The 14,876-nt window shown below is 39.3% G+C and overlaps 1 protein-coding gene across 3 annotated transcripts in view; it reads right to left on the reverse strand.

Annotated features, from left to right (window-relative positions):
- Window positions 1-1,341: 1,341 nt before the first annotated feature.
- The window catches only part of alcama (activated leukocyte cell adhesion molecule a), an 82,642-nt gene continuing 69,107 nt past the window's right edge, over window positions 1,342-14,876 (reverse strand). Inside the window, exons 9-16 of one of the 3 annotated variants that reach the window (XM_051401558.1) lie at window positions 13,950-14,062; window positions 13,194-13,317; window positions 12,076-12,197; window positions 11,046-11,175; window positions 9,039-9,065; window positions 6,931-7,045; window positions 5,729-5,847; window positions 1,342-4,635 (exon numbers count right to left, since the gene is read on the reverse strand). In XM_051401558.1, the coding sequence (XP_051257518.1) occupies window positions 5,763-5,847; window positions 6,931-7,045; window positions 9,039-9,065; window positions 11,046-11,175; window positions 12,076-12,197; window positions 13,194-13,317; window positions 13,950-14,062 (716 nt within the window). In that variant the 3' untranslated portion in view covers window positions 1,342-4,635; window positions 5,729-5,762. Of the gene's footprint in view, window positions 4,639-5,728; window positions 5,848-6,930; window positions 7,046-9,038; window positions 9,066-11,045; window positions 11,176-12,075; window positions 12,198-13,193; window positions 13,318-13,949; window positions 14,063-14,876 lie in introns of all 3 variants that reach the window. The other 2 variants (XM_051401559.1, XM_051401560.1) reach the window with 2 other exon arrangements.

A 14,876-nucleotide genomic window follows, 5' to 3' on the forward strand; every position in this document is an offset into this window, starting at 1 on the left:
CATTATTTCCAAAGCATTTACAATAAATGAAACAAAATAATACATTTCATAAATTTAAACAAGAAAAAAGTAGCACTGTATTTTTGAAAACTGTGTGTGTTGGCATTATTTTGTCTTCATTTGTGTATGCAAAAAGTAATCATTAAACAAACAAACAACAACAACAACAACCAAAGATCATTATGTTCTATTCTAATCTAAACAAAAGTTTCCACTGGTTGTTCTCCGGAGATGGATTTTGCTGGGGATTTCTCCCAGTAAATACATTTCTGTAGGCATATGTGTGGTATTGATTCAAATTTGGCATTTATTCTGGTTCTATGTGATAAGTATTTCTCTCTTAAAGCTTGGACATGAGTGCCTTGGACATGAGTGCCAGTCCTGTTTATGGCAACCTTTCTCTACAGCGAGGCTGTGCTCACTGAGTCTTTACATATATGACTTTTATTTCCATTAGGATTTTTTTTATTGTGGTCAGGTCATTTGCTGATGTGTGTTCTCTTTTGATGGCCAGATAACAGTGTAATTCTATCCAATATGAAACACATTTTTCTCTGATTGTTTCTGATTTGTTTAGTTCTGATTGGGTTGGTGTTGTTGACCAGCTGGCTGAGGGGTGTTCACACACTTGAGATTGTTCCTCTGTGTCAGTGTGGAAGTGCAGTAATTGCCTTAAAAAAGATGCAATCTTCTTTTCTCAGCATGATGATTAAAGCAGGATTGACCCAAGGTATGTGAAGTGATGTTATGAGACCTATTTCATGCATGTCAGTGCTGAGTTGTCGCTGGCAAAACATGTTTTTCTAGTGGCAGATTAAAAGGAGAGCCAACTCACTGGAACCATGCTGCCATGTTTTACCAGACAGCACAAATCTGACTCACACATTTTTTCACATTTTGACATGAAAAATTAGGGTAAACACAGGATACTGATTAAAGTTTTGTTCAATTCAGGTCAAACCGATTCAGAGTGCTGCTGTTGTTTATGTTGAAAAAGGCACTTAAAACTAAACGTTGTGCATAGAAATATGGCTTTATATGTTAAATGTTACTCATTGACAAAAACTCACATGCATTTTTTTTTCAAAACACTTTATTGTCAACAACAGTACAAAAACAAAAGTCTGTATTTACAACACTACTATGGCCTTCTCATCTTACCCTCTTTGGTTTCACTGCTGACCTGATTATTTGAAAAGGAACAAAAGGTATGAGAAAACGATGGACTAGGTGCTTAAAAATACAGACTTTCTGCTTTCATGTCATATAGCTTCGCAACCATCCCACAATCTAATTATACCACAGTAATTCTGAAGATGCATTGGTAACTTCTACATGGTGTTTTAAAAAAAAAAAAGGGTGGACTGTCATCTCTTTGATACAGTTTGTAAAAGTGGCATCCCAAAGACAATCACAAAGTGAAAAGGTCAATTTAAAAGACTGCAATTGCTACTGTCTTGCCATACTAATGGGATTCATGATGCAAAATCATTGTGGTCTACAAAACAGTTCTGTGTGTATCTTTAATCACCACAGGGAGGCGTTAGCCAGATGTAAACTCAAATTTCTTATAAATAAACCTGACTATTAGCTAATAGTCTTAATCCCTACGGATTAACAGATTGTAGGTTGAGGTGAAATGTTGATGCTTCTTTTTTGTCAAGTTATTCATCAGAACACGAGTCATAAATATGTAGATGTATTCAGCAGGTTTACACATTGAAAACTGTAAACTAGTGAACTACAACAATGTTTAGGATTCTACTCAAGCCGTCTTACCAATGCTCTCTTTGGTGGGTCACTGGGCTGTTGCATTATGGGATGAACCAAAGCAAAAATGTAAAATCCAACATCTTTATGCATCTCATCTAATCTGCCAATCTCAATCACTGTCTTCAGTTTGTGTTATCCTTCACACCACTGAGCTAAAAATAACATTAAAACAGCAGAGAAAGAGCTCAGATACTGTATCGCCTGATCCACTGTCATGTAACTCTCCTACCGTACAGTACCTTTTCAACACATGATGCCTTCTGTGCAGGCTTATAAAAACAATTATCTTGCATGCTGCAGCATCGCTATCCAGGTAGGTTGCACACAGAATATAAATACATCAAAAACACAAAAAATAGAATTCAGACCTGGCATCAGTAAAGCTCTTCCAAAATCAAAACAGCAAGTATTAAAATCTACTCCAAAAACCTACCAACCTCTAGGAGCTGTAGAGCAGACAGGTGAAGACATGATGACAACAATGTAGTGTATTAAACTAAACAACATGATCTTCAAAAAGAAGAAAATTATGGCAGAACATACTTTTGCATTTCTTACAAGTTGTTGCACGTTTCCGGTGACTTATTGCCTTTTCATTTCCTTTTTTTATTTTCAGAAATTATTTAAATCATTTCAAATTATTTGCAACATAAAGCAATTAAAAAGTCCCTCCTGAGACAAACAACAAAATATCAACCAAAGCAACTTATGTTCCATTTGCTGAATGCCAATTTACAAATGCAATTTAAAACACAGTATGGGGCCGATCCCTAGTATCGAGCAGTAACTCATTACTAGTAATAATATTACAGTAATATTACTTTCCCCAGTAACTAGTAGTGTAACTAATTACTAATACATTTCAGTAATAATATTAGTTACCCTCCCAAAAAAATAATTAGTTACAACCTTAGTTCCTTATTTTTGTTGTCACCTCCCTGCTAATTTGAAATCCAACAATCCAATCACATTCATAAATTCACTTTTGTAATCGTAGAGAGAACTACCTTGGAAGATGGAAACACTTCCATTACTTTGATTTTAACAAACAAAACACTACTACCAATCTTATGGGGAGTATAGCAGACAAGTAATATAACTAGAAGTGTAACTAATTACGGTTGGCAGGGAGTAATAATTAAAGTAATAATATTAAAAGAGCAATAAATAAAATATTTGAGTAACTAGCACAACACGGCCAATCACACAGAGATGCATTGCTAGAAATGGATCAGCAACAAAACCATTGTTTTGGGTACAGTGCGCCTGGTGTGTGCTCCTCTCTTGCATCGCATGTTTTTCTAGTGGTTTTTAGACATGCATTAAACTATTTCCAACTTTTCAGATCAAGGCACGGATCACATCATTCATTAATGTCACACTTGGTCCAGACAGCCAATGAAATCAAACAAGAGGCGGGCTTTACTACTTTACCATTTACTTCCCATTTCATTCTGTTTACTATGGCGGTAAACAGGTTAGCTAGCTAGCTAGCTGTTGGACTATGAGAGAACTACAGAGCAGGGATGTAGTTGCGATACTATGTTATCCACTTCTACAGCGCTAGAGTTTACTCTTCTAGAGCCCGACGTCTGCTGAAATCTGTTAATCAGTCCCTACAGGAAGTTGCAATGTTGCGATCACAAACGATTAATGCAAATTCAATCATTCCCTATGAATTCTGTACGACTTATAATTCTGTCCAATCAAAGCAACTTTTCAACAAATGACCAATCATTGCAGTTTCCTGCGCAAAACAGTGAGTCCATACGCCACCAATCTCGCTTCCTCGTTTCTAGTTATGAAGATGCAGACCGTGCAGATGTGTGGCGCAAACGTTTCACATTTACCCTCATAATCCTGAGCCTTTTTCAGTAAAGTTACTTGGAATTCTCCAAACAATGAGATGTTATAACAAGCTGCCATCAGTATAATAACAATAATTTTGCAGTTTTCACTTTCACTTCCAATTTCATTGCAAAAAAAGCATTGCAACATGCACTGCTGTGAAATCAGGCATTTTAGGCCGCAACAATCCAAAAAATCCTGAAGGGACTGGTTAATCAGTTTTTCCCGACGCACTTTGCCAAGGCGTTTTTGAAGTGCCTGTCGTGATGCTTCTCTGTGTGATTGCCTTTCTTCATTTCTTTTGGGTTACAGTTACAATAAACTGCATGTACAGAAATCATTCACAGTACATCCAGTCCAATACAATGTATATAACAAGGACTGTTCTGTGATTGGCATCCATTAACTAGATATTCAGACAGTCCTTTGGCCAGTGTTTCAAACAAAGAAAACTTAATTGAGGAGGTTATGGATATGTTGAGGTTATCTTCTGAAAAGTTTGAGGACAGCTTGGGTAGAGGTTATACAGCAGTGAAGTGTCTTTTTCTTTGTGCAAATGGTTTTCCACACACAGCGCACAAAAAAATAAGAACAAAAATGAACATTGGCATGCTCAGCCAGGGCACACACATAATTATGATTTGCTATACAGGCCTTTAAAAAGTGTACAAGGAATTTACATTCTTTAAAGAGATTCAAGAAAAAAAAGAACAAAAGAAAAAAAAATCCTAAAGAAAAAACTAAGCAACAAAAAAAAAACCCCACCACACAGCCTCACAGAATCGCTCAAACGAAACATAACAGGGAGCATTCACCAGGAACACAAAAAACAAAATGGCACAGTAACACGAGGCAGCCTCAGTGCAACTTCAAACAGTGAGGTGGGACAGCAGGCTGTGGGCAGGACTTAGTGGAAAATTACTCTGATTGTTGCTGCTTGTGTGGAGCCTGATGGAGCGCGTCAGCAGCCGACTGGGAGTCTGTAGTTCTAATGTTGCAAGCTGCTTTCAACTTCTTCTTCCCCACAAAAGACATACATTGGAATATAGTCATTAACAACAGTCATTTCAATAATGATAAAGATTTTAACATATGAAATACATAAAAATACACACTTATTCAAATTAATCTTAAAGGTTAATTCCAGTTTATGATAACCTAGATCTCGATCTATTTTTGGCCATTAGTCCGATCCAAAGACTAATTAAAAATGGATGTAGTGACATCACACATAGGTTTCTGAAGAGCCGTTGTATAGCTCAGTGTGAGCTAACATCTTAGCCGTCCTGATTCCAATCCAAAAATGGGCAAAGAGGTAGCAAGTGGGTCTGGCTAAGGTAGGCTGAATGAAGCCTGGTTACTAAAAAGAGGCTGTGACAGCACCCACCTGTCACTCAAAGTAACCATGCCCTTAACTTGCATAACTTTAAGCCTTAATATAATTTAAACAGGTGAGTTATATACAAATTCACCCCCTGTACAGTTGTGATAAACAATGAAATTGTACAAAAAGCGTTTTTGTACCAGGCTGTAAATTTCTGCTGTATGGCCTTATGGAGATTGACTCCCTGCTGGAGATGGCCTCAGGTGGTCATTAGAGGAACTGCAGTCTTTGGCATTTTTGCTTAATTTTGAGGGTTGCATCTTGGTCCTATCAAATATGACAACCTTGTACACTTTAGCTTAGACATTCTTTTTCTAGAGTGACATGATCTCAAAAGGCCTATGAGAAAGCAGACTGAAAATATTATTATTATTAATAAAACAGTAATTTAGGTTGTCAGCCATTTTTGCAGTCTACACAGCAATCTGTAAAATGCCAATCACATTTTGTTGACTATTTTTGATAAACTTTTATCTATAGCTATAAAAAAAGCATTGATCCCGTTCTGATGTTTAACAATGTTGCCATGTTATGAGATCTCAGCTAATCATTTGCTTTGCACTAATAGGACTGATGGCCAAACCTATAAGAACTCCCAAACATAAGATACAAGTTGTGATAAAATGGATTAATCTGATCTGAAATGTAACTTGATTAGATTCCGCCTGTGTGTGTGTGTGTGTGTGTGTGTGTGTGTGTAAGAGAGAGAGAGACAGTTCTTACCTCTTTCATCCCCAGTAGTACGGCCTGAGTGCCTTTACACAGTGTGATTGTTCTCCTCTAGTTTCTTGCTCTCCTCAGATGTCCCCACCTCCTTCTCACCAGTTTTCCAGCTTCCTTGTCTGTTGTAGTGAATACAACACAGAATTGCAAAAGCATGATGCTTTTCTCTGGGAAATGGTAAATGGACCTGTACTTGTATAGCACCTTTCTAGTCTTCCAACCACTCAAGCACTTTTACACTACATGCCACATTCACCCTTTCACACACATTCACACACAGATGACACAGCATCGGGAGCAATTTGGGGTTCAGTATCTTGCTCAAGGATACTTCAACATGTGGCACCAGGAGCCAGGGATCAAACCCACAACCTTCTGATTAAGGAACGACCCGCCCTGCTACCGAATAACCTCCTCACTCCGCCCCAGATGGCATGGTCAGTCACTCCACAGCTGTGTGCTAACTCTTCTTTTCAATATGCGCACGCCACCTTCCCACTTCCTCCCCTAGTGCTCTGAATACCTCCCACCCTACATTAGCACTTCTTGGACACATGATCATTTTAGGGCAGACAGGAGTGTTTGTTCAATGTTTTGTTGGAGAGTGTGGCTGTAACCCTCTGCTTATTATTCCAGATTCACTCTCAGGAGTACAAACTCTGGTTTCTCACTCTGTTTGGAATGCAGTAGTGTCACCAGGACTTGAGCAGGGGCCTTGAAATTTAAATGTAAAATGCAAATGTTCCCATTCCTTCATTCTGCACTCATTCATGTTCCATTAATGCATGTTACTAACTTCACGTCTTCCCCGGAGTTCTTGTGCTTTCTCATCTCGCAGGTTCTCATCGATCCTGGTGGAGCCTCCTGCCATGGTCCTGCTTGACTGGCATTGCCAATACTGTTGTTGCTGTGCACCTGTCAGTCTGTCTGTCTGTCTGTCTGTCTGTCTGTCTTTCTCTCTCCCCAACAGACGACCACCCACCTAGAGCCGAAGGATCTGTCCTAGGTTTCTGCCTTTTAACAGGCAGTTTTTCCTTGCCCTTGTCGCCAAGGTCTTGCTCATGGTGGTACTGTTGGGTCTCTGTAATTAATGTTTTAAAGAGTTCGGTCTAGACCTGCTCTATTTGAAAAGTGTCCTGAGATAACTTTTGTTATGAATTGGCGCTATACAAATAAAATTGAATTGAATTGAATTGAAATACCTTGAATTCTTTATGTACAGCCAGTAGACGAGTCCCACCACGGCGGCAGCGAAGAGGAGCCCTACAACGACACCCACTATGAGCTTGGCCTGGTCCTTTGAATCGTCCTGAGGGTCTGAAAATAGACAACAGTGCTCTGCTTCAGCTGCAGGACTAACACACACTGTACTCACACAGAAGCTTTACAAGAGAGAGCACTAAAAGGAATTCACTTTTAACTTGATGAGAGCACAGACATCAAAATCATAACATGTGTCCTAAGAAGCTCATTCTCTGTGATGTTAGCTTGGTCCCAGCACCTTTTCAAACTCTCCTCTGCTTGCACTCATTTATACTCAAGCCATAAACTTTCACTGGCTGACACTTTATCACGCAACACTTTACTGCTTTGTCTTGTGTTTATAGTTTAGCGACTTGTTCTCGTTGTTACCGCAGTGACACGAGTTGTTTATATTCTGGGAAACATCTGCAGCACGTGCTGAAATGTTGGAGACTCTGGGGGAGGAGATGTTGGCTGGCGTGCTGCTTAATGGAACAGGAGAGATGTATCAGTGTGTCAGGGAGACGAGAAAATGCATTAATGTCAGAGCACCTGCTAACTGTTTTGACGTTCGGCTCCATCACATTTATATATTATATTATTATTATCGTCACTCTCCGTTCTCTCTGCAGATTAATGGCAGCTGTGCTGTAGATGCCAAACGACGCTATCTGACACTACAACTACAACGGAGAGCAGGTGTGTGGAATGCATCACCGTCGTGAATAATGTGTATATCCTGTAGACCGACACTTTGTCACTACAGTATAATTAAGGGTTAAACTGACTTGTTTTGTTGACAGAATTTGAAAATGGCTGGTGATAAGAGGCTGTTTGCAGCTACAGATCACTGTTTAACAGATGGAAACATGATTACTCATCTGACAGTTTTAAACTCAACCATATGTATCTCCATCAGCTGCACTGAGTTACTGAAGGTTCATCGTTTACATATGTTGTGTCAATCTAAATGTCTCACTATTTGAATACCATATAATGTACTTAAAATACAATATACTTCGAATGACTAGTAGCTCACTATCCATGTGTATATTTAGTTTATATGAAGGCATTATAGGTGATGATCGGCACATAAAGATACTGTATAGTGGAGTCATGGTGTCACACTACCTCTGCCTGTGGTCAGGGTTTGATGGTCACATTTGTCCCCAAGGATTAACATTAAGATAAGATGTTCCTTTATTGATCCCCAGTGGGAGAAATTCATAGGGTAAAATGTAGTGCAAAAAGTACAGTGTGTAAAATTAGCTTATGTTGCGGCCATTGCATCTCTTTTTACAAATATTCTTGGTGAATTAAGGGTTTATTTCGACCAAATCAGCGTTGATGACTGTTGGAAAGACAAAGCCTGTTCTATTTTGTTTCTCTCCTACTGTCTTGACCTGAGATGCTGGTGTTCTAACATGAGTGGCAAGTAAATTTCATGTATATAACCTGTAAAATTAAATATCAGTAACAACCCTAAATAACCATTTCTGCTGATATTACCCTTTAGATGACACTTTGATTATGTACATACGAGACAAGTATGTCTGTGGTTGTTGCTATTTTCAATGATTGCTCAGCATCAGAATATGGAAGAAGCCAGGTCGCATTCCTTCAACACTACAAATGTAATTGCCCATCTTAAGATGCCAACATCTGGCATCTCTATTTGATGACTATGTTTTTGTCACTTAAGACAACTATGCACAGGCCTTTAATAACCATCAGGCACTGTTGATAATATTTCTAATCTGCCTCTGAGAGTTCCTCTGCATTTGTTAACCAGTCTTAAAAAAGGTAACAAAGATGGAAAAGTTGAGATGAGGTGTTCATACACTGTATTGTCAGCAGGTGAGGTGATGAATATGGGTCTGAGTTTATACATGAAGAGAGAGTGATGGGTGTTTATTGGTGCATCATCAGAGAATCTACAAAGATAAGTTGACAAATAATAACATTTTCTATGATACTACCCCTATTTGATATATTCGAAGGGAATACTTAACAGAATCTCAAAAAACTCTAGAAAGTAAAAGATAAGGGCAAAAAAAAAAACTCTTACCTGATTTCCCATTTTTCTCCTCAAAAACTGAAATCAAACATAAATAAAATTAGAACTCATAAAAAAAAAAAAGCTCAAAACAAACATATGCTATTTTTCTAAAACAACCCAAAGCATTCACAGTGAGAGCAGCCAGGACAGGTGCAGCCGCACAAATTGAAAAGTTTTATTGATTGAGCCTCACAGCAAGCAAACTGTACCTTTTAGAAAGAGGAAAGCTACGGTGCATTCTAAAAGCAACAATGTATTCTACTTTAAGAGAATATGCCCGTCAGTGGCTCTTAGACTGCAGGGGAAGAAATGTGACACGGGTTTAGCACCCTAACAAACAGGAAATCCAGCCAAACCCAGGAGATGGTGAAGGAGTTGAGACAAAAGGAAGGAGGATTATTGCAGACAGAATGAGGAGGAACAGCAATGGCAACAGCATGTATGAAATGAATGGATACTGCTGTAGCATTCACCGTTAGCCTTTGACAGTCATTAAATACTCCTGCTTTTTTCATCCCAGTAACCGTAGTTGGCAGAGAGTAGGGAGTGTATGTAAATGTTTCACATAGGCACATCCTGCAACAGTTCGATTCAGCATTCAACAACTGCTGCTGATAATAGGTTCAAATGGCTCGTAGAAAATTATACAGGGCTCTCAGAGAAAGGAAAAAACTACTTCTAGTAGGGAGGGATAGTTCAGTTTTTTTGAAGTGGGGTCATATGAGGTAATCATCCATAGTCAGTGTGTTACCTACAGTATGGCAGAAAAAACCCACTATTTTAGCCACTAAAAAGGCCCAATGTCAGTAAAGGTGCTATATTAAAAATATTCTAGGCTCTCTCTAAAGCCACCAGACTAAACCAGATATAAACACTTCAGTGTTCCGTCAGATTGGGCTGTCTGACGGCAAGGTAAAGCAGTGAAAATATTCTTAATATAGCCTTTTTTAGTGGCTAAAATATGTTTTTCTGCTGCCCCCACCCACAGCAGTACATTGCCTAGTGTCTGTGCCGATAGTCCTGTCTGCTTCCCCAAATTGAGAGCCATCTGACTTTGCTTTATCATACAACACTGCTACAAAAAACTTCAACTCATCCTTTAAAGACTGTTTTTTTGTAACAGCAACCTTTCTAATAACAAAAAGTACAAATCAAAGTTGGACTACAGTAGACGCGACTAATTAGTCTAATAATAGCAGAGCCTAGTATGGTGCAGTACAATTGTTGTTAAAACATCTGCAGTGATTCATTTGTAAAGCTGCAAACAATAGCAGTGTGATGAGTAGAGACTTTTTGTCAGAATGTTCTCAGTGTTCAACCACAATGCTACTGTGATGTGAGCTGAAAATGTAAGAACACTGCTGATCACTTGTATTTACTGCTGAAATAGGTTTTATCAGGGATTAACTCATTCACAAGTCATTCTTCATACTTATATTGTGTATATATATGTTTTGCTTAAATATAACGGCTATAATTTCAAGATCCCCCCCATGTATTATGGTGTAAATATAAATAGTCAGAACAGGAATTGCAATGTTACAATGAACATTCATTATTAAACTGAGTTTGCAGCTGAAAGCTCCTGGCAAGATCCTCTCTAACTGTAAAGTCACACACTGGCAGTAATACAATCATCAAGTCACCAGCAGCTTGCTTGTTTCCTACAGAGCTGAGCTGCAGAAAACGATGTAGAGCGTCAAAGAGAGAAGCTGTCACTATACAGCAAATGTCTGCGAGTCCTTGTTTTAGGAACATTCAAAACCGTGCATGGAGAATGGATGCATCTGAGCTTAAATTTTATTCCACTAATTTGTCTCTCTGTTTTCAACTAATGCTGCCTAATTAGCCTAATACATGAACTCAAACAACAAAAGGCAGTACCCCAGCAGAGCAAGTCAAAATACACCATGTTTCTGTTCAAAGCTGAAACTTCCCCCGCACAGAAGCATGCACTTCTCTCATTTCCCACAATAGGGAATATAAAACTAACCATCCAAGTCGGTGACAACTTACCAGAGGAGACATTGATGGTCATGACATCTTCTCCCAGCTTATTGCTGACAGTGCAGGTGATAGTCATGTTCAGCCTGGGAATCACAGTGATCTTATGGGTGGCCTTGCCGTTGATGTAAGAGCTCTCCTCCTGTAGGCACAGAAAAAAAAAAAACAGGAATATAAGGCTTCAAAAAATGTTTGGGAAAAGAAAAACTCAAACACGTAGCAGCCTCCTCAGTTGCATACACATTATCAGCTTTACAATTATACAGGATAGTTTGTATATTGCTTGGCAGGTGGGTGATTGCGGGACGGTGGGAAGACAGATAATGGGAGGAAATTACCACAAATGTTGACATCAGACAGTGGAGCTGAACTCAATATGCCGGGGGAGTCGTTAAAGGTAAAACAGCACAGTCATTCTGAATGCAGAAGTAAACACCCGCTTCCCTGCCATCAAACCTGAATCTAATAGAGAAATGTTGCCTCGTTGTCAGAGCATTACCTGCTCGTGGAAGAGTTCATCACAGATCATCTTGATAAGAACATTATTTATTAGAGAGAATCGTGTTCTGCACTGAGGCTGGATATCATCCTCACAGTGTGCTTGTCTTAGAGATTTCTTGGCTAATTCAAATAACTGAGGTTTAATGGAAAATGTTTCCAAGTTTTATTCCTTCTTAAATAGATGTGCAACATTGTTTGCATTTCCATTGATCTCTCAAAATCCAGACCGCAGCCAGGGTTGTGACAGTGCACCACCATCTTTGATCAAGCCTTGTAAAAACCTAGCATGAGATATTGCATACTGTCACCAGTGACAACTATGTATCTAGTAGAAATGGTAGAGAAGAGTGAAAACCTCAGAAGCTCTCTTTACTTTAATGGCAAGAGCAGAGGGAAATCTGAAGGCTCCTCAAAAAACACTTTAATCACACCACGCTGCACTGTTTGCTCTTATCTTGCTTCACTTTGCTGCTTTTGCCGCAGCTCCTTCTTTTTCACTAAAGATACTAAAACACTCACTCATCCACGCTCCGACACTTACGTTCGTGTTGTTGACGCTCCATTGGAAGCTGGGTTCTGGCACTCCCTCGGCCTCACAGGTCAGAACTTTGTGCTGAGCATCGCCGGTGCTGTGTTCGGTTAGGCTGGTGATCACAGGCTTTCCTGATGGAGACGCATTATGATGTTTTTAGTTCAGTAACGTTTTATCTCAAGCAAATAATTCATTTGATGTACATCGCAAATTATACGACCTCCAGCTTTTTGCAGAGGGGAAAGCAGGATGCCCTGATGGATTTCAACTATTGAATTGGCTTCAGTTATGAAAGAGAGATGCACTAGGAAGTGAAAACGCAGTATGCAAGCTGTCTCAAGGTGGGGGTTAAATACTGTATTCTTAACATTTTGTTCAGTCAGTGAAAATGTTCAAATTAAAATGTTTATAGTATAATCTACTTTTGAGACTTAAAATCCCATTTTTGTTAAAGAATTTCAAAGAACAGAACATTGTTCAACTAAATAAGTTGCCTATATTTGGATTAGCTAGGAGTCGGCGGAGTCAGGACTGCCAAGATGGCGATGGCCAGAACTGACCTCACTGAGCTTCACAACGGCTCTTCAGAAACCTATGGGAGACATGCATGCCACATTCACCCATTCACACAGTGATGGCAAAGCCCATCAAACGGAATCTAACTCATCAAATCAAACTCCTTCATTAACATTCATACACCCATGCACAGCATCAGCTGCAATTTGGGGTTAGCTACTTGCTCAAGGACACTTCGACATGCAGCGGGGAGGAGCCGGGGATTGAATCGTCAGCCTTCCAATTAGTGGATGACCCGCTCTACCTCCTGAGCCACAGCCATACCCTAAATGACTGCCAGTCCATTGATAAACGGCTCATTGTAAGGTAAAGGATTCTTATATTCAGGTGATTATACACTAATAAAAACATACCGATGAATATCTATTCTATTTCTGCCAACAGAGCCTCCTAAATGTTACACACTGGACCTTTTTAAGAGCAACCACCTCTTGTGAGTGTAGAAACCTTTTTGCGAAATTAAGAAATGTCTTTCAATTTTGTTTCCACCAAACTTTTTGAATATGATATTTAAAATACATTGCTGGAACTTATAACACACACTTACTCACCTTCTACGACCAGTTCAAAGCTCTGGTGTCGTGTGAGTCCAGTCAAGGAAACCTCACATACAAAGATTCCCGCATCAGCATAGCTCAACTTGCTGAACTCCGGCTCCTTCACTGCCTTTCCATTCTGAAAACCAGAGCAACAATGTCAGTCCGGTCTTCTGAAGAAAACTTATGAATGCTAGTTTTATTTTTCTTTACAGGAGTTCAGGGTCACAGGAATGTTCATTTCAGAACTCAATGGGGAAATACAGAAACCATTATGTGGAGCTACTGAAATCTCAGTATAAATGTGATGACACTGTCTAATCTTCAGTGTTTTATCACTGTCTTTTTCTCATATCTACCTATATCCTATTTTTGCTGCTGCAGTGACCTAGACTCAAGAATCGCCTGATCTTACTTTTCATTATGTTTTATACTAGACTGAACTGACACAGTATATCAACTATATCTTACTAGGATTTCTTTTAACAACAGTGTCCCTTTCCCTGTGTATTAATGCACCATAATGTGTTTTCTTTTTTGTTTTTGTAGTTCAGCTTGTCAGACGCACAGTGTAGAATAAATGGATTGACGCTACCATGCCGCTCCTGAGGGCTTTGAAGGAAAAAGAAATCATCAGGGTCAGACTGCTATTCACAGTGCATAAAAGCTTCTGCAGTCAGGTTTAATTACTAGCTAAAGAGAATGAAATAGGTAGTGGAGCAAATCCTCCTGTTCTTCCAAACTCCTTCTACATTTTGACGCCACCATTACCTTTGTCCACAACACTGTAGCGTCACCCGAGGCAATCTTCTCCATCTTCACAGACAAGCTGTCCCCTACTGTCTTCAGAACCTTCCCAGTGGGACTCAGACTCAGGTCCAGATCTGACAAAATGAGACAGAATAGACGTTGAGTCATATCAGTCGGCTGAAAGTAAGCACTTTCATTTTGCTGCCTCTATGGTAACATCATTCCGCTCTAATGCCACAAGGCCCACACTCAGACACAACTGTCTGCTGAGAGTTCAGCCTTTATGTCTACTTTTCTGGAGAACCAAATTATTTCTTTGAAACAGGTCTGCAAATAAACCAACAAAAAACAAACAATAAGAAAATAAATAACATTTATTTAGTATTTACTTATATAATTCATGTCAATTGTCTGCTGACCTCATTTAAGTAAGTAGTAAGAAGTAAGTAGTAAGACTCTAAGCTTGAGATAGACCTATCGTCACCCACTGGTTTGTGGAGAACCACCTCCAGTTTGGTATTACGGCCGTCACCATGTTGTATTTTGCTGTTTTTCATTCACAGATCTTGAGGTTAGAGGTGAAGGATCCATCACCAAAATTGAAGATAACTTTGGAGTGTTATTTAGGCCCCTTTCCTACTTGCTAGCATGACATGGTTGGTACCAATGGATGTGGTGTTAGGTAATCTACTTTCTTATGATACCAGTATCTTCACTCTAGAATGGAGCCTGCTACAGCCTCTAAAAGATGTGCAGAGTGGAAGAGGTGGAACCGCCTCTAGCCTAGACACAGGAGCACACCATCACAAAAGTTGCCATGATTATGAAACATGATAAAACTTAAATAAATGAAATGAATCGAGGGCGTTTACAAATGTCTTAATACGAGTAAATTGGTGATCACGAGCAGGGACAAAACAACGTTCTTCCCGTCCTTTCATTGCTTTG

Source organism: Dicentrarchus labrax, unplaced genomic scaffold, assembly GCF_905237075.1.
Source record: "Dicentrarchus labrax unplaced genomic scaffold, dlabrax2021, whole genome shotgun sequence".
Lineage (NCBI taxonomy): Eukaryota > Metazoa > Chordata > Actinopteri > Moronidae > Dicentrarchus > Dicentrarchus labrax.